This window comes from Anser cygnoides, chromosome 1 (assembly GCF_040182565.1).
Source record: "Anser cygnoides isolate HZ-2024a breed goose chromosome 1, Taihu_goose_T2T_genome, whole genome shotgun sequence".
Classification (NCBI taxonomy): domain Eukaryota; kingdom Metazoa; phylum Chordata; class Aves; order Anseriformes; family Anatidae; genus Anser; species Anser cygnoides.
The window spans coordinates 72,145,026-72,167,560 of NC_089873.1; the positions used below are offsets into that span (position 1 = coordinate 72,145,026).

Consider the following 22,535-nt stretch of genomic DNA (forward strand, 5'->3'; position numbering starts at 1 on the left):
TGTATACCTGTATGCACACACACATCACACACAACAGTATCTTATAAGCCAAAGAAAAAATGAAACGGATAGGGCTAAAGAAAGAGAACTGAGGATATTTGTCATCCTGCTTGTAGCAAGTGCTAGACTGGATCTGTTGACTTCAGTTTGGTAATGCTCTCAAAGAAGTGCCTCCAGGTGAAACGTATAGGAATTAAGAAAACAACTTTGTTGCTAATGAGCTCAAACAAAAACTCTTGGAGAAAGTATTTTGAAGTATCAGCTCTTTGTGGTATTAGAGAATTCTTGTGGGGAATAAATACCCCTACCTTTTTAACCTTTCAAATCACAGTATTGCTGTACTTAGATTGTGAACACTTTATTGCATTCCAGGTGACTTGGTTGCAGTTTACCATGACTTCTCTATTTCATTTGGCAAACTGCTTTTTGTTCCTGTGTTGCACAGAAGACATCGGCTTTCTTCTTGACAGACCTTATAGGCTAATTGGCAGAGCTGACACTGACACACCTCTATAAGACATGTCTTGCAGAAGCAATTTGAACAATTGGGCTGGAGCAGGTTGAGAGGAGTACCTTCCAAATCACTACTGTGTTTGCTACCACCATTTTAAAAACTGTGATGGTGACAGAAAGATGAACAGCTGACATTCTCTTGCGTGGGATGGTTTTCATGGGGCATTTTCTTTTAAGCTAATAAATGCAAGTATGTATGTATGTGGTGAAAAAAGTTAATTCAAGAGATGCCTGAACTGCAGATGTCTCCCATGGCATTCAAGTCTGTAGAAGATTTCTACTAGTGCTTGGTTTTGTGCAGTAATTTCCACGTGTATGATGAAACAGGTTTGGCTGGTTAAGAAGCGTAGGTGACAACTCACAATTACGCAGGCAGAGATGCTATGGATGAATTGCTGGATATGGATGGATAGGCTGCGAGGTCTGAGCTTGATTTGCCAAACAGCCTAGCTGATCTCAGGCTGTAGTGCTCTGGAGGTTAGAGCTGTAGAGTACCAAATACTTCTAAAAGGCACACGTGTAAGTAAACCTCTCACTGAGTAAGGAGTGCTTCTTCACATTTTTCCATGACATCTCTGCATTAAATTCTAGTTTGCTTCTTAACCAGAAGTGTGAATTGCGTGTGGAAGATGAATCATCCTTGGCCTTTTTTCTCTTTGTACTGGAGATGCTGAATAACTACTGGAAACTTTGATTTTATTTTACTATGATCTGATTTTCTTTGATCTGACTTAGTGAGAACAGTCTGCAGCACAGTTTACTTACTGGTTTGGGATCTTTTGCTGGAAAAGCTTAAAAGAAAAATACTTTTTTTTTCTGAATAAATGAAAGACATTTGATAAAATGTATGTCTGACACTTAACATTTAATGTCACCTTTTTATTTTTTACTTGAAGTGAAAGATCTGAGGAAATACGCTTTTTTTAATCTGTTTTATTTGTACAGTGGGCTATACAAGGGAAACAAGTATCAAAATCAAATGTTATGTACATTTTTTAATTAGAAAGTGCATTTTGAAATGAAAAAGTTTGCAAAGCCTTACAACTTTGCAGGGGTCTAGGAGACTTTCTGGATCCCTTTTCATAGTTAAAAAAGATAGTTTTAAAGTTAAGACCCTCCCATATTTTGGGGTGAGAGGAAGAGAAAGCTGAAGGAACAGGGTTGCACTTCATAGTGGAAGTTTCCACCATCATTTTGTGCAATCTGCTCTTGCAGGTCATAACATCAGCTATTCAGATGGTTAGCAGAAAAGAACAGTGCCTGTTGTGTTTAAAAAGCTAGGTGTCATTGAAGTTGTTTGGCAATGTCCAAGAATTCCTTTTCTTTTGTCATGTGCTTGCTTGCATTTATGCTAGTGTATACATATATGCATGAGTACACTTCAGAATTGTTCTCATGCCATTTTTAATAACTGCACACTCACCTTTTGTACACATCCCCAGAGAGATTTTCTGCCTTTAATAACATTTAATTTTCTCAGTGATACATTATATGTGTGTTTGTAGTAGGTCTCAGTCATACATTATTTGCGTGTTTGTACTAGGGTTTAGCTCTTCAAGGTCTCTTCCCTTGTTAATTCCCTTGTCATCTGGCACCTTTATAGTTCCAGGACTGGCTGAAAAAAGAAAAAAAAAAACAAAAACAAAACACAGAGGGGGCAGGATTTGGGCAGCTTCTCTTTTACAGATAGAAAAAGATGTACTTTAGCTATCTTACAAATCAGACCAGCAAAAAGTCTGTTTTTGTATTTAACTTTGAAGTACATGACATGACTTGTAACATTAAAATGTTTCTTTCATTTGAAGTCCTGATTCAGGGAAACATTTTTAAGTATGTATTGCATCTTGTCTGTATTCAGCTGAATAAGTAAGTTCATGACTGGCCCATGTATGAGAGTCAGGCTGCTTCCTACAGGGCTGGAGAGTACATTAACTTCTGTACTGATTTGGTTATACTGTTGCCTTTTTACTGTTGGACACGTGCAGAGTTGTAGAAGATGTTTTTGTTTTAATGCTGCATTTGCTTCTTTTTATGTTTCTTTTTGATGATCATATCAGCAGTCAATAGCAGTACAGGGTAGAAATGACTGGCATTTGCTGTGCAAGGTCAGCATATATCAGAGCAATCTACCTGACAAAGGTAAAACAGGATAGGAAGCACTAACTGTAATAACGACATGAAAGAGAACGGTGAAAAGATATGGGATTTCTGCCCTTGAAGAGTGGGAAAGGTGGCCTGCTTTCTGCTTTGATGCTATTCAGAAAACTTGAGGAGCTCTTAAATTCAGTCAGACCAAGGTAGCAATGGCAATGTGGAAAAAAAAATAATTCCTCAAACCTTGCTGTAGCCATCACAAAGAGGTAAAAAAGAATGCTTTCTTTTTCCCATTCTTAGCTGCCTTTAAGTAAACTATGAGGAGAGTTGAGAGAATCCAGCATTATCTTGCTTAAAAGCTGCCCTTTTTTCCATCCATGTTACCTGTGCTTGCCAGAACCTCTATCCAAGCATCCTGACTAGTTAAGATTAGGCCGTTAACCCTAGAATGATGTGAATGTTATTTCAGGTCTAAGCAGCAAATTCTTAAAGTAATTCTTTTGTTTTTCCCCTCTTTGCAGATTTGTGAAAGAAAAGAGGCCAACCATTTCTCCCAACTTCAACTTCCTGGGCCAACTTTTGGACTTTGAGAAAAAGATCAAGAACCAGAGTGGTCAGCCTGGACATATCAGTAAGCTGACACTTCTACATCTGGAGAAGAGCAGCGAGCATGTACTGGTCCCAGAAGGAGGGCACAGCAACCTCTCCACTAATCAGCTCTGCATTACTGCTACCTCTGAGATCGTTGAACAGAAGCCCATGGACTCCGGGAGCATGTCATGCGCACACTTGACCTCCCTGGAAGATGGCCCGCTGGTACAGGGCATAAACGGACTGCACGTCTCCCTAGATAAGGTGGAAGACAGTAGCCGGCTGAAGCGCTCCTTTTCTTTGGATATCAAATCCGTATCCTACTCAGCCAGCAGCAGCTGTGTGACTGCATCCGTTCAGGGCTTTGCCTCTTCCGAAGACACCCTGGAATACTACAAACACGCGACTGCTTTAGAGGGCAGCAGCAAGCTGTGTCAGTTCTCCCCAGTGCAGGAGGTCTCAGAGCAGACCCCCGAAGCCAGCCCTGATAAAGAGGAAGCAGACCCTCCCAAGAAACCCCAGAATACCTGGCAGCTGGACAGCCAGAGCAAACGGCAGCACGTGGGGAGAGCTGGCAGCAGTGCCGCCACTCAGCGGTCGCTCCTGTACCCCCTCCACCGGAGCGGGAGCGTGGAAGACAACTACCGAACAAACTTCTTGTTTGGGCTCTCCACCAGCCAGCAGCATTTGGCGAAGTCTGCTGCGGGGCTGGGCCTCAAAGGCTGGCACTCGGACATCTTGGCTCCTCACACGTCAGCTCCGTCCCTCACCAACAGCTGGTATTTTGCAGCTGAGTCCTCGCATTTCTACTCTGCCTCTGCCATCTATGGGAACAGCGCTGCGTACTCTGCCTACAGCTGTAGTCAGCTGCCCACGGGCTGTGACCAAGCCTGTGCTGTGCGCAGGAGGCCAAAGCAGGGTGACCGAGGTGACTCCAGGCGTAGCTGGCATGAGGAAAGCTCTTTTGAGAAGCAGTTTAAGCGCAGAAGCTGCCAGATGGAGTTTGGGGAAAGCATCATGTCAGACAACAGATCCAGAGAAGAACTGGGGAAAGTGGGCAGTCAGTCAAGCTTTTCAGGCAGCATGGAAATCATTGAAGTATCTTGAGGAGCAGCAGACTGGCGTGACTGTATCGGATTTGCTTCCCCCTCCAGGCTGCTCCCCCAGCATTTAAGAGGTCCCTATAAATCTGAAAAGAACAAACATCACGCAGAAGGTGGGGAGGGAGGAAATGTGGGGCTTCACTGTGAACGCAGTGACTAGATTAATACAGCGAGGAAATGACAAGTGAGCGTCTGCACGAGGAGACCAAGTGCACTGTTGGGTTTTTCTCCTCCCCTTTCCTGGAGAAGGGCAGAACATTTCAAAGATTTTTTTCCCTGACAGAGGAAGCAATTTACATGCAATGGGTTGCACATCCTTTCAGTGTTTCCAAAAAGGAAACTCTCATGGTATCATACCATATCTCTGGTTCCACTGAAACATGCTTCTACCCATCAAAGCTAGTTTTATTCTCCCTTCCTCATGCCCCAAGTCTTCACCAGTGCACCTTAGCCCTGACACTGAGCCAACCTCTGGAGGGAGATGATTTTCCTGTAAGAAAGGAGACTGGGAGTGATTCCAAAGGAAGTAGGGACTGGTTACAGCAAGGCTGGTCTGAAAATACAGTTCAGGCAAATGTAAATAGTGGTGTAACTATTGTTCTAATGGATAGGCTTTAGGTGATTTGCTAGAGAGCTGCTTCAGAGAAAAAAAAACAGTACCTCAAAAATATAAAAAATAAACTAGGGCTTTATGGCTGCCAGATGCAGGTAGTTCGTAAGCAATGTGAACAAGCAATGACAAGCCACATTAGATTTTTTTTAAAGCTGTCTACGCACAAGTGTTTCAGTTGGCTTACTAGCAATTCTTCAGAAAGACAAATGAACCATACTTATGACCATTACCCCCAGTCTTTTGAAATATAAAATAAGCAGTATTTTTTTTTCTGATATTTAGCTGGCTTCTGGGAGAGGGATACTTTTGCTTCCAAGCTATAATGGAGTGGTTAATCCTTAGCGCTACGTGCAAGAGAAGCAGCTGATACAATACCACAAATTCCTCCTCTTGCCAATTGCCAATTCAATAGATGGCTCTTGAAAGTTTTTTTGTTTTTGTTTTGTTTTTTAAAGCAAAAATTAGTTGTAAGCCTTGGTGGGACTGGCTTTTGTTCAAAACTGAGCAGTACTGTTAAGGAACTACTCTTCATACGCAGCTCCAATCGCTTGTGCGGTGGGGGCAATTCAGGTTTGTTGGTTTTTTCCTACCCCCTCCACACCCCACACCCTCTCCAACATCCTCACCCAAACTGTGAGGATCGAGGTTTTAGGTTTGCTGACCTCATCCAAGAAAGAGAGGTCTGTTCAGCTGTCCAGGGAAAACAGAAAGGGAACTCCAGCGTCCCATCTTATGATGTGGTGTGAAAGAAAGAGGGGTTGAGAAGAGACAGCTTTAATGGAAAGCCTGCTCACCTTCTGCGCTTGCAGATCCAAAAGAACTTTAATTTTGGCTTTTGTCCTCCGTCCCAGTTTAGGGTCTCGGTTTCCCAGCGTGCTGATGAATGATTTGGGTGCAGATGCTCCTAGCTGTGCTGCGGCTGGCCAGTGCTCTGCTCTCTGATCTACACCAGCCTAGAGGCTATGCCAGCGCGAGGAGGTGCCTTCCCTGCTGCCAGCAGGGGTGTTCCATGGGAGATTAGGCACAGCCCTCCTTGTGTTGTTTTTGACAGTGAACCAGCTGCTTCCCCTCCAGCTTGTGAGTCTTGTGGTGTGTTGGCTGCCGCTTCGCAAACTGTTACGTGTGTGTGTCTTGCTGTAAGAGGTTTACGGTAGGCAAGGAGTGGTCCAGAGGCACAACGCAAAGCTTCAGCCTTCCCTCTTGTACATGGATGGAAGCTGCACACGTTATCTAGGTCTTCCCCAGGGCCCCTCAGCACATGCATATGGGGGGGGGGGGGGGAACGGGACACACTATATTGTTTTGTCCAGTGCAGGCAGCTGAAAATTATAAATCAAATGAAACAAATACTTATACCTGGCCAACAGCTTTTAAAAAAAATTGTCAAGCCCTAATTCAAGTCAGCAACTTGGGTTATGTTTTGTTTGTTTTTGTTGTTTTGTTTTGTTTTTTACTGTAAGTGTAGCTAGTTTGTGACTCAAATCTCAGGTTTTACTGTATTGAAAAATGGAGAAGATTTTGTCATTGTTTTGTTTTATGGCTAGGATGTGACTTAATTTCCTACAGTGGACTGTTTAAAATAGCACTACAGCATTGATTAACTTGATCCTAAAAAGTGCAAATGACACACAGAGAGGCAGCAGCAGGAGTAACTGAACCCAGAGGCTGTGTTCGTGATGTGTGTGTGAAATGCCGGAAGAAAGGGTAGCCTGGGCAAGGGACAGGTTGACACCACACTGTAAAGCATGTCAGGTCTTCGCTTTTCATTAAATGTACTGCCACTTGTCTGCGCTTACATACCAAGTGAAAGTGATTACATTGCAACTATGCGTGTGTATACACACATGGAAACCATTCAGCAGTGCTCCTCTCAGCCAGACTTCAGTAAGGGCCTGTGTCTTACTTGATTTAAACCAGTTAACGGGGGTAAACACAAATAAATCCCCGCAGGCAGAAAGATAGTTTTCCTCGGTCTTGTGCTCACTCACACGTGTGTTCTCTCCTGTCTCTCTATACACACAAGTAGGTACGGTTGGGGTTTTGTTTGGTTAATCTCCTTCTGAGGAACTGAAATTTGGTCGTCTGGCTCTTCGTGATTTCCAATAAGCTATAGTCACCAACTGAATCAAAGCTGTAGGCTCATGTTAGCGGACAGCTTCCTGTAGGAGGAAGCCTTAAATTCATATCCTGTGCAGGGTGGTGCCCTGCTTCATTTCTGAAATGGTGTCCTATACCTGAACAATGCTGGAAATGGTTTCGAGGTTTGGAGAGCAAAGTGGAGGATGTGAGGGGGGGGAAACATGTACATGTTCAATATGAATATAATGTTTTTTGGTGTATGGAAGCTGTTCAAATGGTTCAGAGAGATATGAGTTTCTCATCTTGTTGTGTCATGAGCATTACCTGTATGTTATGATGAAATAAAATCAGAAATGGTACCTGTTTATATAGAACGGTTGAGGAAGGAGCCTCTGTGCCTCTGGGCGCCTCTGGCTGTGGTGCATGCATTACCTGGCTGCAGGAGGACCTGCTTCCCTGTGGCCAGGGCTAGCAGGAGTCTCGTCCTTACGGTACGTATCCTTCTCTGCAGATGCATGCCTGTCAGTGAATGACACAGAACCAGTAGCTTTGGACTGCTACTCATAAGCAATGCTGACTTCACAACCATGTTACAGTTGTGAAATCTCTTACCTGCTCCTGTTCACCCTACCTCTTCTGCTCCCTCAGAGAGCAGCAATGGCTTTTCTGTGCTGCTTCTGCGCTGATACCTTGCAACGGCTAATGCTGGAGAATACAGTTACACCATCTCACAGAATAGCAGGCCAGTTCTCCTGTGGTTAAACTGATCATTCACAAGACAGCTGTGCTAGCCTTTCTGAAGCAAGTGTTTCAGCTTGTTTAAATTACCTAGGATGAACTGTATACTTTTATTTTTGCCTCCCATACTTCTTATTTGATGAAGAATATAATCACATTAATACTTCTTTTGATGGATTCTGCCAGTCCTGAAGCATTGGGAACAACCTGAATGCTGAGGGAGAGGTATGCCCCTTGTTGCCCCTTCATAGAACAGCTTATACAAATGTAGTTATGTATTAAATTTAAGTCCTGCACTAGGGCGTGGATGCCAAGGCTACATCCTTAGATGGCAAAGCTCAAGCCTCCAAGTTTGTGTAGCAGCATCTTCAATCTCAGGTGAAGTAATAGAAGCCTTTTTAAAGCGAATTTAAAAGCATTATCCCAGGAAGGGAAGTGCAGAAAGTTTGGCCTCTAGAAGAGACTACTATCAGCCACAGCACAGTTAACAACCTGTGTGTCTTTTTATGCTTGCTTTCCACAACCACGAAGTACCTACCAGCTGTTACACAAAAAACTTGCATTCATTGCACAGTAAAACATGAACCATGCACAACAGTAGTCCTAAATGGCATTAGCTGTTATCCTACAAAATAGGTTCACTTAATCTTCTAACACTTACCTGCTCTGGCTTCTTTCAGTCTACTCCAAGGTCTAGTTCTGACCTCAATAAGTGCCTTCACAGGATGCTTTCTGAAGTGTGTACTTCAGCTTTTGCCACTCCTCCTCTTGCCTGCTTTGCAGGACTTGCTCCATTCTTCCTCCTGCACCATCCTCTCCATCCACTTGTTGCCCATGCTGGTAGACAGCCCTTTACAGAGAGAGTCTAAGCCCATTTCCAGTCAAAACTCAAGAGGCAACTGAAACCTGTCACATACTGTTCAACAAGACTTAATTTTCATTCCACTGATTGGTGTTCCTGGGAAGGGGTCCTGGGCTCACTGTGTTCGTGACTTAACCATCACAGTTGAATTCCCAGTGAAGCAGGCTGAAAACAGCAAAAACCTCCCCTCAGTATGGATCAGGTAGCCTTGTTTTTGAGAGGGGGCTGGGAAGGAGAAAAAAAAAAAGAGTGGAAACATAATAATTTTGTGAGCTGCTGTTTTTACTAACTACATGCTCATCTGCTAGCTGCTCCTTACGCTTGGACTCACAGCACAAGCCTTAAATAGCTTCCTACCAGAAAGTGGTGGTATCAAAAACCCAGAGCAGGGGTCTGGCAGTCCTCCTGGGGACAACAGTAGACTCCTAACAAGACTGCTACTGCCCCTTCTTAAATCTGAAATTACCAAGATTCAGTAAATCTCTCTTAGGTATACATCTTAATAAGCTAGCCATACCCTGAGTAAACAGACCTACCCAGCTAGCCTATATTTGTTCTTAAAGTTTCTGAGATAAAAGTAGAGTTATTCTACTACTTCTAGATATTTCAGTATTACAATATGCTACTACTATTATACACACAAGAACACAGCTGTGAATTTCAGCAGAAGAACACAGTCCATAGTGTACCAGCTCAGACAGGTAGGTGAACGTTCCCTTTGAACCATGCCTAGCAGGAGCTGCTGGGCCCTCAGGCCGCAGGTGTTGCTCTAAGGCAAACCAAAGTGTTTCTGCGGCTCAGCCCAGGGCTGTTCTGCTCTTGAAGAATATCAATGCGAGTCACAATGAACAGAAAAGTGAGGGGGAGCATGTTTTACTGAGCACCCCAGGTGTGGGAGGAGAGAGGCTGTCAGCTCAGCACTTTCTCAGTGCCAGGAGAATTGCAGTCTGCTGCAGGTACGTTCACTAATTCCCCTCTAAACCACTGCTTTTTAAGTTTATTGGAGTAACCTGTTCCCTGCAGGAAGTGATGTTCTCAAAGCGAGTATTCTGTGCCCCAGCAGCAGTCAGCTCATCCCACCTCTTGCTCTTACCGGGGCAGGGAAGCCCCTTACCTAGGCATCAGCTGCAAGCTACAGGAAGGTTTCTCTCAGGCGCATGTCTGTGTGAGTAGCCACTCGCATTCCCGACCAGGAGTCAGGTTCTGACAAAAGCTATTGCAATCCTCACTTCCCACGGCTGCAGTACTGCCCTACAGCAGGACAGAGACTCGCCTTGTTTGCCAGCTCTTCACATGTCACAGCAAGGAGCTTAGCCTGACCCCCAGGCAATGTCTGTCACGCCATGGGTGCTTTCAGCAGGGAAGCTGCAGCCTTGCCCCAATGCCAGGGCCAGTTGGTCACCCACCTTATCCCCACCACGGGGCTGCACGCACATAAACAGTAGCAGCCAGCTCAGTCACGGTTCCACCCCACCCCTGGCAAGTCACAGGCACCACTGCACACATTGTTTTCAACTGGACATCAGTGCCAACCCGGATCAGGACAGAGTTCAAAAAAACAACCATTTTTTCATTGCAGGACACATGTTTTCTTACGGTCACAAAGGTGGCTGCCCCAGCACAGCTGAAGCAGGCCATCTCCGGGGCACCAAGGGGGCTTCAATGCAGCCATGTACAAAGCATTAAAACTAATATATGACCTCACACACATAAGTGTCCGCAGCCATCACAGCAAGAAGTGGTGTAAATGAAGAATAAGCAAGGCGTCCAGAGAAACAACACACTAGGAAAAGAGCAATACCAAACATTTTAATGCTGGAGCTGTGGAACATATAGCACACACGCAGTTGGAAGTAGAGCAAGTCCGCAAATGGGATAATAACCCATAAACCGAGGAGCACTCACCACAAGGCTTGTAATCAAAATACACTGGCAGCTTGGGAATCGGAGAGAAGTTACAACAGTACCTCATGGAAACTGCTGGAATGCAGTCTGATAAAGAGCAAGGGGCTGATTCATGCTGTAAGTGGGCCTGTGAAAATGCATTTCTACTCTTTCTATGCAAAAGCTTAGAGGAGGGGAAATATTTTTTTAAATATTTAAATATATTTAAATACATTTAATTTAAAATACATATATTAAAAAAAAAAAAACACAACACTTTTCTGTCCCCTTCAGTGGATCTTCACAGAAACTGACCTGCAGATAGGTTGGCACTTTAGCGCCCTGTCAATCTATTAAATTACAAAAACAATAAAAATAAAGCGAACCTCTTTGGCCAGTGTAGTCCACTGGCCCAGGGTGAGGTGTCACAAGCACCAGAGGCAGCAAAGGGGGAGGTGACAACAGCAGAACCAGGGGGAGGACTGGAGTGGCTCAGGCCCCCAGGGAACCAAAGCCGCAGGGACTCACTTTGCTCTCCAGCTTTTCAGGAGGTTTCATATCAGGAACCTTAGTCTGCACCCCACATCACACATCAGCTTCATTTCACATCAAAGACCAGAAATGGGCAGAAGTGGTTCTTTCCCATGGACCATGCCAGATTACTCTCTGCTCATAGCATTGACAATCTATCCTTCATTGCAAAAGTAATAGGTGGTACATTCGTGAGGGAGACCTGAGGCCTTCTCCAACAGTGTTTGGCTTGGAAAAGGGAACTCCTAAATAGAAAGGCAATTCCAATCACATCTCGAATCTCCGGCTGAACAGTGTGTAATGAAATAAAGCATTGGTCTCACCTTGAGCATCACCTGCCTTCGAGATGAATCTGAAAGCAGGACGCAGAGCAAAGCAAGCGAGGAGCAGACAAGCAACAGGAACAGCAGCTCAAGAACATGTGGCAGGAAATGACTTCTTCTTGGAAAGAGGTCCAAAGACAGTTAACAGAGCTAGTGACAATGTTTTAAATAAAACTATATCCCATCATTTGAGAACAGTTAGAGGGTACACGGTACTTTACGGGACACATATGAGACTATCACCTGTCGAATGGAAGGAATCGACCTGCGTTCTTTGGAAGAAGTTGGACTTCACATATCAGCTCTGATTTCATTCTATTTAAGCTATTACATCTTTTGCAATTTACCCTTTCTGCTCAGAAAGCTCTAGCTGGGAGACCCAGCAGCATATTCAGAAGCTTAAAAGGCAGTATCTCCCATTATCAGCCCAATACCTAGGCGTTTTATAGCAAATAAGGAAGAAACTGATCTGCAGCCCATGCTCTCACAGGTTTCAGATAGGAGTACTACTTGCTTGCCCTCATTAGCACTGCAAGGACAATGCTTTGATCTGGTACTTAATAGTGTGAGGACAAATGTCTAGAGCTTTACAGGAGAGAGCATCTGCAGCCTGGCCCCTGCTCGGAGATCCAGTATGAGGATCTTCTCACTGGTCTGAGCTTCCAGCACTCCAGGGTGGGGGATATCTATTATTGCATTTGACAGAGACAGGCGGCTGAATGTTGTGCATTCTGAACTTCCAGACAGTATGATTTGGGAGAGGACAAAAATGCCTGCAGCATCTATTTAAAGCTGCTGAATATTGTAGCATGTCTTATGGCAGGAGGCAGAGAACTCTTCCATGATGGACAGTAAGAATCCTCGTGGCATAGTCATGAAAAGCGGGTTTTCATGGGTTGCTCTGTCTCATGTATGCATCAAAACTTTTTACAAACCAAGTGTAAAAAACACTGCAAGAGACATGAGCATGGGTGGGAGTCTGATCTGCACAATGTTATATCCTGTGCAAGAGTACACACCTACATGTACACACGTATGTACCAGATCTGGGGTGGAAGAGGTAATGAAGTAAGCTCACTCTGCCGCCTTTCCTAGAAAATGTCCTGCTCTGTTCTTTGCTGTGTCTGAAGTAGTCAATTGCTCTTCCCAGGGTATCATTCCAGAGGGCTTTCTTGCTACAGGACTCTGTTCTCAGACAATGCTCAGTGGCCTTAGAGCCCAGTCACTGCTACCTTTCAAACACAGATCCAAGCTGGCTGCAGTATGCATTACACAGATTCACTCCATGGCCTTTGGTCATGCAAAAAAAAGAACAGCTTGTTGCTTCCTTCTACCAGGCAGCCATTAATACTATATATAAAAAAAAAAAAAAAAAAAAACAATGCTCTTATTCCCAAATGCTTAGAGACAATCTTTTGCTAATTAAGTACTCTCAAGTACTAAGAGGTATTCTAGCAAGCTGGCTTTGGCAAGTCACCTAGCCTCCTGCTGCTGAACTGGCAGATGGGTTGTCAGAGGGACTCAGACAGCTGTCCTCACCGCTGGGACTGTGCTCCTGAAGTACAACAACCATTCGGGTTCACAGGCATGCTCCAGCCTCTTTGCCCGCATCAGCATTCTGGGATGTACGTAACAAACACGAACCTACCCCTGACCCAGCAAGCCCAGGGATCTTCACTTTTGGTTTCATGCTCTTTCTGCTGGGATGAGAGCTGCCACGCAATAGCAACACAGGTTGTTCAAACACCATTTCTAGATCTGTAAGTATTTCACGGCAGTGTGTAAAACATCCCCCTTTTATATAGAGAGAAACCGAAGCTCAGAGAGGTGCCTGCAGCCAGCCAGCAGACCGGTGGCAGACTTGGCAACCATACAGTCTCCTAAGCCCCAGCCCAGTGCCCAGGCCACATGAACATGCTGCCTGCTGTCCAGCCAGGCTCTCGGCTTGCAATAACGCAAGAACATCCTGTTGCCTTTGGAGCAGTTCACGGAGCACGATCCCAAAGGGCTGTGTGGTTTCAGTCATAAAACACTGTGCTCATGCAAGCTCTCAGCATGATGGCAGCTAAGCCAATGAAGAGAGCCCAAAGGACTTTTCAAGTCTTCCATACACTTGGAGATAAAGAAACAACTGCATCCCTTTGATATAAAGAGCACCAAGATGTCTGGCCAGTCCCAATTAAAAAAAAAAAAAAAAAAAGATCCCTCATGCCCACCTTTGGGATGCAAAGTGAATGGGGTAGGTGGCAGTGTCCATCAGAATCACCGTGCGAGGTCAGGGACACGAACTGCCACCAGATGGGGCATGGGGGGGTTGCCAGGGCAAGGACAGAGGAACATTAAGGCTTGCTTAAGAATAAAAGACATACATATCTGGAACAGTTATTCCTTTACAGCCTCATAAATTAGCAAGCCCATAAAAACAGGAGCCTCAAGGAAGGACATGCCAAAACCCTGCCACGCAAACCATGTTAATTATGATAATAGGCAGATTTTAATAAACCAGTTCCTGGCTCCCACACTTTCACCTATAAACCATACATATTTCCAAGGCCAGGGGATCTCAGAAATACCTGCCAGCCATCTAATTGTCTAAACCCCAGTGGCACATAAAGCATGTTAGAGGGTTTGTCACACCCCATATCCCTTTGAATTTTGAAAGTAAAAAGAACAGATGAAAGAACTCCTTCTCTGTAAACCCAAATCTAGTTACAGCAACGAAACAAATGTCTCAGCACGGGTGGTAGTAGTGGTGCAGGAGAGAGCAGGGAAAAAGGAGAGAGATGAAAGAACGGTTATTTTTCTTCTCCAAACAACGGGACCAGGGAGCTCCTGGATTCCTGGCTGCATAGTTCCAGCAGCTGATGCAGCTCTTCCTCTGATGCCCTGGCAGAAAGTCAGGCAGCACAGCCGTCTGCTTCAAACATCTGCCAGGCCGGTGTGTTGGAAGCATGTCTGCGCTGAACGCTCGAGTGTGGAAGATGAAAAGGGAAAGCCTGCAGCATCGGCTATGACTTCAGCTCCCGGTCAGGTTTCATGCTGAAGGGCTCCAGCCTCTCGCTCTCCGGCAGCATGCTGTTCAGCCTCTCCATCAGCGGGATTGTCTGGTCGATGCCCATCTGTATACGGCGGAGGATGGCAGACATCTCGTTGACTTTCTGGATCTGCTCCGCATACTTGGCATACTTCTTCTGGCGCTCCTGCATGAAGCTATAAAGAGTTTCCACAGAGAGGTCCATCTGTTTAAAAACAACAAGCAGAGCGGGAAGCATTAAGCCAACTGTTACCACGGGCCTTTCAGCATGCTATCTTTCCTAAAAGCATCCAAGAAGCATGTTAGATGCCCCACTGGAGCTACCAGCCAGGTACGAAAGATCTATGTTGGTACACAGCCCGTTTGTCATGAAATGGGATAAATCATAGCTGTATACCATGGAGGAGGACATATGGCCACCTATACACTGAGTATTTGATCCGAAAGTTCTTTATTTACAGGGTTGAAACCCAACAGGTGCTGCCAAGGATTTCTCAATAAACCATAGCACATCATACAAGTTATCCAAAATGAGGGAAAATGTGGCCTCTGCCTACACCTGCATATTTTCAGTAGAGACTGTTAATTTTCAAGCATTCAGCTCTCCATTACTTGCCAGTGCTAATTTTATTGGCTTAGCCAGGTTACTCTGTGACTGAGCCACTGCTGTTATTACCATCATCATCTAGAAAACTCCTGCCTTGAGAAAGAACCACAATGGATTACTAGTGTCCCTAATTTCCCCGAATCCTAAAAATAAAAGTGTTATGAATGACCCCAGGAGAGACATTAGGTAAATCAGTCATGCAATTAAACATGGTAAGTACCAAAACACAGCTAGAGTGTTATTACAATTACAGGAACTGTACCGCTATTCCTGCCATTGAGTTACGAAGGTAACTTCTGTAATTCACAGCCTAACTTTCCATCCAGCCTTCAATCCTCCTCAGCTACAAGGAGGATTCAGCTGCTAGCACCACACGCACACGAGCCAACTCAGATTGTTTAAGCTGTTGTACTCGTTGTGAGATATGCCACATAAAAACCTCTCATACAGAGAGGTAGGCAACAGATCTATTCCAAACCCTCAAAAAACACCTAAAACTCATTTACTTAAGCTTGCTGTAGCTGCGCTCAACAAATCCGCTCGCTGTGCTGCCTCCTCCAGGTAGCATTGCCGAGTTGTGGGCACACAGCTTGGAGCCACAACATTTCCCCTCACTCAGGACTCGGCATACACCCACGGTGGCTGCCCAGTGAAGAGAAAGAGCGCACACACGCTGACTAGCGCTAGCCCTGTGCCTCCCGTCACCACCAGCTTTCCAGACTCTCCTGTTATCCCCTGAGGACCGAGGTCGCTGCTCACGGTGGAATCGGTGCTGAGGACTCCTGGGTTGCCAGGAAGCACAGTTTCAACCAAGACCACATCTGAACTGAGTAACAGAGTCAACCCGACGACACCTCTCACCACAGGCACAAATGCACCCGTGCAGCACTAAAAACCAAACCGCTGCTGACCAGATCTGACTTATGCAGCATTTAACCAGCGAGCGTAATCCTGATCCAGCGTGCAGTGATTTGGGGACACGGGGGAGAGTCTGCAACGAGGGGAGGATTTGGGGGAAGCGGTGCAGAGCTGGAGGGGGCACCCCCAAAGAAGAGGGGAGCCCTGGGGACCGAGCACTGCTGTCCGGCTGGCGGCAGTGAGGCTCGACCCTGGGGAAAAGCGGGGGAGCCGTGTTTGCTGACAAACACCCCTGTCAAGCCCTGGGGAAGGGGTCGAGACAAAATGAGGCAAGAAAATGCTGCATTGAGAAACCTAAGTTACAAACAGCATTAAAAACAAACACGCAGCTTTCCGCTAAACTGTCATGGGGATTAGGAAGCTTTTTTTTCTATCACCTCCATCAGAGCTGGATACAGTACTGATTAACCTTTTATTTCTTCTGTACTTTCTCACATTCACAGGCTGAATTCTCCCTCTGCCTCTGTGCCTTCTCGTGAATTCCTCCCTCCACACTTTCATGCATGGGACAAAATAAAAACCAGCAGAGAAGGAAACTCCAAATAGAATGGAAACAATTTAAGCCTACATAGGGGTTTCAATTAAAACCCTAGCTTAATAATTTAGTAGCTTGGTGCTAGCTCTGTAAATTGGAGTGTGTAAAAGCAGACCACCACCAGGTCTGCATGGGATGGAAGTAAATTCAATCCAGCGCCTAAAAACGTCCCACCTAATGAGAGACAGTGGTGCGGAGGGGCAGCCAGCTGGCACCCTGTCAGAAGTCAGCACACCTCATTAAACGGAGCAGCACGAGAACGGGGGCAGAAACCTCCTTTGGTTTCAAGGTTTTCTTCTGCAGGCAGGTTCCTCGCAGAGCCTCACAGCTCTGGGCGAGAGGCAAAGCCTGCACCTACCAAGCTCTGGAACAACAAAGACCCCCTTTCTCTCAACTCCAGCAATTTTCATCTGTTGACTTTAGGCTCCTTGTGTAAACGCCAGCGATGTCCAGCTACAGAGGGGAATGTGGAAGGTGACCAGCAAAAGGAAGAAGAAACATGGAGCGGCCTTCCAAGCTCTTTGCTACTTTTGGACATGTTCACAATGGCTATAAAAAAGCTGCCTCACAAAAAAGAGAAAGGGTGGAAGTGAGCATTTCCTATGGCTTCCCTATACCTAGCACTAAAGTTTGTCTGCTGTGGGAGGCCGTGGCAACTGCACAGCCAGCGACACTACATGAGGGACTGAAGTTGAGTAATTGTGAGGAAAGGCCAATTTTTACTTGGTCTGAACTTGGTCTTTTTAAATAGGAAAAAAAAAAATAGTTGTTCTAACTCCTGCACATAAATGCCAATGCCTCTTTGCAGCTTTCCTTGTGGCAGGCCTAAATACACACTTACATCCTTCCTGCCTCCTCCCCCCTGGAAGCGAGCTCCCACTGGTGCCAAACCTTGTGCTTTTACCTCTCCTGGCATGCAGTCCTGCTTCTCTGAGGCTCAGCCTGGGCCGTGAGCTGCAGGGCTTGGAGTGCCAACCATATTTACCCACCACAGAGACTAAAAACTGTCCTTTGGGAATCTGCAATGAACAGTGAATGCGCATAAGAATATGCTTGGTTCTCACCTATGTAATTCCATACAGTAGCAATAAAGAGTATCTGAAGAAAGGGAGCTGAGGCAGGAGGCAGTCCTGTCTGAGGTAGTCCAGGTTTTTAAGATGTCCCCAAGGGCAAGACAAACGATGTGGCCTTTTCCGAGCAGATCCCACCAGCTCCTGCTGCCCACACATGAGGCCCTGCCGCAGTCCCTCCAGATAAACACTCAGATCCCAGTCTTCTTGCCCATCCCAGGCCCAGCAAGATGCTTCTCCAGGAAGCCCAGCAAGATGCTTCAGAGCCAGCAGTTTTTCTACTGCCCTAGAGCCATCTGCAAGCATTTACCTGAGCCACTGCTTCCACTCTGCTTGCTTTCAGCTTCCTGCCACACCAGGGCAACGCGGTTGTAAAAAAGGCTGGACCTGAAGTGTATGAAAACAAACACAGAAGGGCAGAGTCCAGCAGATGAGGTCCCAGTCCTAATCCTCGAAGTGAGAGACTCTGCCCAGCCTGGCCACAAGGAAAAAAGCATGTTCTCAGGAGAGGGCCGAGAGCTCCCAATGCACATTCCACTTCTCTCCAAAAATAATTCCTCCTGTAAAGCAGCAAACCTTGGACTTGTCAACCCCAGAACAGAGGACAAGATTTTTTTCCCCCTCCAACACTGAAAAAGATAGAAGTTTGTCAATTTTTCTGTGAGGAGTACAGTGTCACCAAAAAGGACTAGTTAAAACTCAGCACCTAGCATGATGTACTTTCTTTGTACAGCCAGTGACTCCCTGCAATAGAAGCTAACAGACCCAAATTCTAAGCCCTTGACTCTTCCACAGACCACTAGCAGTAAGGCAGTAATTTATGCCTAAGCCTCACATTTTAAACTTGAAATGACATCTACTGGGCTCTTTCTTCAAACAAAAACAGATTTATAATTACTTCCAACACCACTGCAAGATGGATATTACCCCATTAAGCGGCCTCCACTGCAGCCTCTCCCACTACACCATTCACATTCTCAACCAGTGAGGCCTCAGGAGACCGCATTACACAGCCCTGTTTGTAACATACTGATGAAACACAAAAACAATTGAGGGTACTTTCAGACAACTTGCACACCACAAATTCTTGCATTTATTTTAGAATTCTTCTTGGCCCACACTGCTGAGCAGAATAAAGACATTAATTTAGCCCATAAAAGACTGAGGTCAGTACTGGACACTGCCCAACTCTTTTCAAGAGACCATGCTGAAAACAAACCAATGCCCTATGTATACCTCTTACCTAGCATGGTTTTTATTACCTCTGCCACGGATGTGCAAGTATCCTGAGCTTTGGGAAACAGGGGCCACCTCTTGTTAGTTCAATAATTTGTTTCAATAATTTAAAGTAGCAGCTAGACACATTTTTCCCAGGTTCAGAACTGTAAGTGGTACTTGCAAGCACAAACACAGGTTCCTTGAACTTGGAATTGAGCTTCTAGAGAGGCACTGTCATTGCTGACATCACTAAGAAAAAATACTTATCATAAGAGGATGCCTTGTCATTCCCAGCTTCTCCATTCCCTCCTCGAAATGCCTGTAAGGCAAAAAGATGTTTTGCTCTCTCCATCTCCACTCAGTAACAGACTTCAAAAGCTCACCTACACTTTCATTTGTACTGTGTTCCTCTGTCCTAATAATTTGCTGATAGCTCCCATCCCCTATGGCTGCCACTCAAAAAAACACAGCAATTAGGGTGCAATCCTTATTCCAGAAAGTTCATTTGCTAGAACAATGCTCCTAACACAAGTAGCCTTTCCCCTCACACATTGTCAGGTGCCTGGCTGGGTTTAAACGAACTCCTTCCTGCAGCCGCACAACAACCACATCTGAAAGTGACAGGCAGGAACATGACTGCATGGAGTATTAGTTATGATGCGCTGGTGTGAAAATACTTCTCAGTCTGTGCACTTAAAACTGAAGACAGCTCCTCTTTCTGTACTGGCTGAAAACAAATGGGCTCAATGAATGGCTCCCCCCCACCCCACCTTTCTCTTTGATAATGTCATGCAAAGTTAGCACAATAGATCATGATGACTTCCTGATGACAGGAACATCCTCCGTTTCTCCCACTTATCCCACACACTGGTAAGCAATAAACTTAGTGGGCAGCATCTTTGCCAGGGTAGAAAATAGACACTCCCAGCCAAGGATCCCACAACCTTCCCTTCAGCATCAGTCACAAGTAGTTCTCATGAGTGCCATTCCTCTGCTTCACAGCCAGGTAAACAACTATAATTTGTGTTTAACTTTTACTTGCCACATGCTAGGATTACCTAATCTCATACCAAAATGTTCCTTTTGTTTCCTTTGTAATTTGTCACTGCTGTAAACAACTGCTAAGGAGTTACTCAGTGGGAACACTGCACGGATCGCAGTCAAGTTAGAGAATGAAGAGCAACCATTTTAATTGGTTCTAACACTAAGTTTTGGAAACGTTGACAAATACACCAGGACCCAGCCAGCACAGCCACAGAAATCCACTTACTTCAAAAGATCTTCTACAACTAAATCCATACGTGGTCCCTTAGAGCTACTGTAGCTACACGTTAGCATACAGCTGCACCTCTGACATCAAGATCTAACTATTCTGGGAGGCCTTGGGTTGCCTCCAAGAATTGAAAAGAATTCAGAATTCAAAAGAATCAGAAGGTTCATTCTGGAAATTAGCTTTTCCACCTTTATGTACGCCTTTTCCTGCATATTGCGTTATTGGACAGGATACGTTTGTCACTACCCGGCGTGCTGACCTCCGCAGCCCACAGCTCCCTGGCAGCTCCGACTCAAGCTGCCTCTGCCTTAGAGCGACCAGCATCCCCCTGCCAACTGGCAGGCCCCCAAACTGAAGTTATGACTGCTATCACTAACTGTTGCTAAAAAAAGTCCTAAAGCTACAACCAAAACAATACCTACCTCGCGCCCAGCAGTAATGAGCAAGGAGACTTCCAAGCACGTTAAAAAAGCAAAGCCCATTCACAGAGGGAGCAGGCGGACAGCAAAGCTGACAACCGTCAGCCATCTGGGTGCTGCAGATGCTATATCCAGCTCCCCAGCTTGGATACATCTCATATCACAGTCCCCTTCTGCTGGACTCTCTTCACAAAAAAAAACCCTCAACACCGTCTAACTTATGATCCTTCTCTCTCAAAAGAGCTAAACAAAAACACAAGCAAGTTAAACTCAGGGCACAATTTCTCATTAAACAAAATCCAGTGCAGCCTCAGGCTGCAAAGCACCAGTCCCACCCCCTCCTTCACAGGAGTTGTATCATCACTAATGAGGCCCAGTTCTGCAAGTAAGCCTGAAGGGAGAAGGGGGAAAACAGGAGAAGTTTGATCACCTCAGGCTCTCTTTTCTCCAGCAGTTTGGTTTTGTGTCAGATCAACTTGCTAAACCGACTCTTCAGTCTCACGAGCACAGAATCATCAGCTCTTCTATGTCTTCAGACAGGCACCCTTCCAGTAGAGCTGGAGGAGAGGAGGGGGTTTTACTTACTTATCTCTCTCTGTGGCTATTCTCTCCCACTGCTATATGCCCATGCTATTCTTCCTTCTCACACTGGTGGCTAAGCACGTCACTGCCGGATGAAAACAATGCAGATGCCAAGTATCAACTCAATACCCTTTTATTTACTGTTCTTGAGTAACAGCTCGGTCTGTGATGAGGGAAATTCTAACCTAATGGAAGAAACAGACTCATGAAGACAAAACAGTTCATAAAAATGAAAGAAATATATTTCAGTGATAGTCCTCTAAATTCAGATATGACTGGAGACGCAAGAAGAGTAGGCTGCTAGTAGTACAATACACAATACACCAGAACCTCATGACATTTACAGCCCTTTTGCAGTCTTCTCTTCATGGTGGTGGGAAGACCTAGCAGAGAGTCCCCAGCAGGGATTCCAGAGTGACTGATGCTTTTAAATACATAATTCTTGTGGGGAAAAAAACCATGTTGATTTTATCAGTATGTTTTCTGAAATGTCACCCTGAAAGGTTATGGTAATTTTTAACTTGTTGACTTTAATGAGTAAGAACACTTTTTTTTTTTAAAAAAAAAAAAAAAAATGCTTTCAGTTGCTGCATAATTGGTGAATAATCTACATTCACCTAAAAAGTCATCTCTGAAAAATAAGTCATACACAAAGATGCGTCAGTATGCACAACCTAGCAGTGCTACCTTAAACCTACATAAGATTGTTCATTAAAAGGACACTCAAAAATACAGTTCTGAGGCATTCACGATCTGCACTGCTGCTCATTTATTCCTACGTGGAAATTAAAGGGGAGTGGTTCTGATCTCAAACAGAAAAAAAGTTTTGATGAAATTGGAACTCCCTAAGCTAGGAGAATTTTATCAAGACCAAAATGTTATGTTCGAAAATGTTAGAAATGCTCCCATACCTCTCCTAAATGACAAAGAAACAAAGAAACAAACAAAAAACCCGCCCAGACAATATATAAGATAAATGAACTTCTGTGTTCAATGTCCTCACAAAACTCCTCTTTTGTGGAGCACAACTCCACAGAAAGGAATTGGAACATCCTATGCCTGTCTTTAATTAGTTGTTCCTGCAGGAAGAAAAATGTATGTTACAGACTGATTTGTTGCTTAAATGATAATTTGCATAACTCTTATTTCAGGCAGCTTAATAATTCTGCTACAAAACATGGCCTTCAGTTCCCTCATTTACTCATTTTATACTGCTGCCATATTACTCACCCAAGAGATTGCCAGAGCTTGAATATTATAAGAACAATAGTACTTGCAAATGTTTTTTACCCTTAGGGTTTTATTTTATTATAAATCTCAGTTCTGTATTTTCAACATGTCAGAATGATTAGTTTTAAGCAAGTTGTTTTTCCTACCAAGAATAAGCTTTGATATTAAAGAATACCAGTATCATTAATTAGATGTTTCTCCAAAAACACAACTGTTGTCATTGTAGAGTAAAAAAGTGCCATCTGAAGTACCGTTGACATCATTAAATTTGCAAGCTATCTGACCTAATGGTATTATTCACAGCTTCACACTTGGGAC

General features: G+C 44.8%; 2 protein-coding genes across 8 annotated transcripts in view; one reads left to right on the forward strand and one right to left on the reverse strand.

Annotated features, from left to right (window-relative positions):
• Window positions 1-7,367, forward strand: part of DUSP16 (dual specificity phosphatase 16) — a 67,989-nt gene extending 60,622 nt beyond the window's left edge. For all 6 annotated transcript variants that reach the window (XM_048053636.2, XM_048053634.2, XM_066999829.1 and 3 more), the window contains one exon: window positions 3,129-7,367. In XM_048053636.2, the coding sequence (XP_047909593.2) occupies window positions 3,129-4,305 (1,177 nt within the window). In that variant the 3' untranslated portion in view covers window positions 4,306-7,367. The remainder of the gene's footprint in view (window positions 1-3,128) is intronic.
• A 3,015-nt stretch (window positions 7,368-10,382) lies between these two features.
• BORCS5 (BLOC-1 related complex subunit 5) overlaps window positions 10,383-22,535 on the reverse strand; it is a 104,344-nt gene continuing 92,191 nt past the window's right edge. For both annotated transcript variants that reach the window (XM_013172846.3, XM_013172848.3), the window contains one exon: window positions 10,383-14,570. In XM_013172846.3, the coding sequence (XP_013028300.3) occupies window positions 14,340-14,570 (231 nt within the window). In that variant the 3' untranslated portion in view covers window positions 10,383-14,339. The remainder of the gene's footprint in view (window positions 14,571-22,535) is intronic.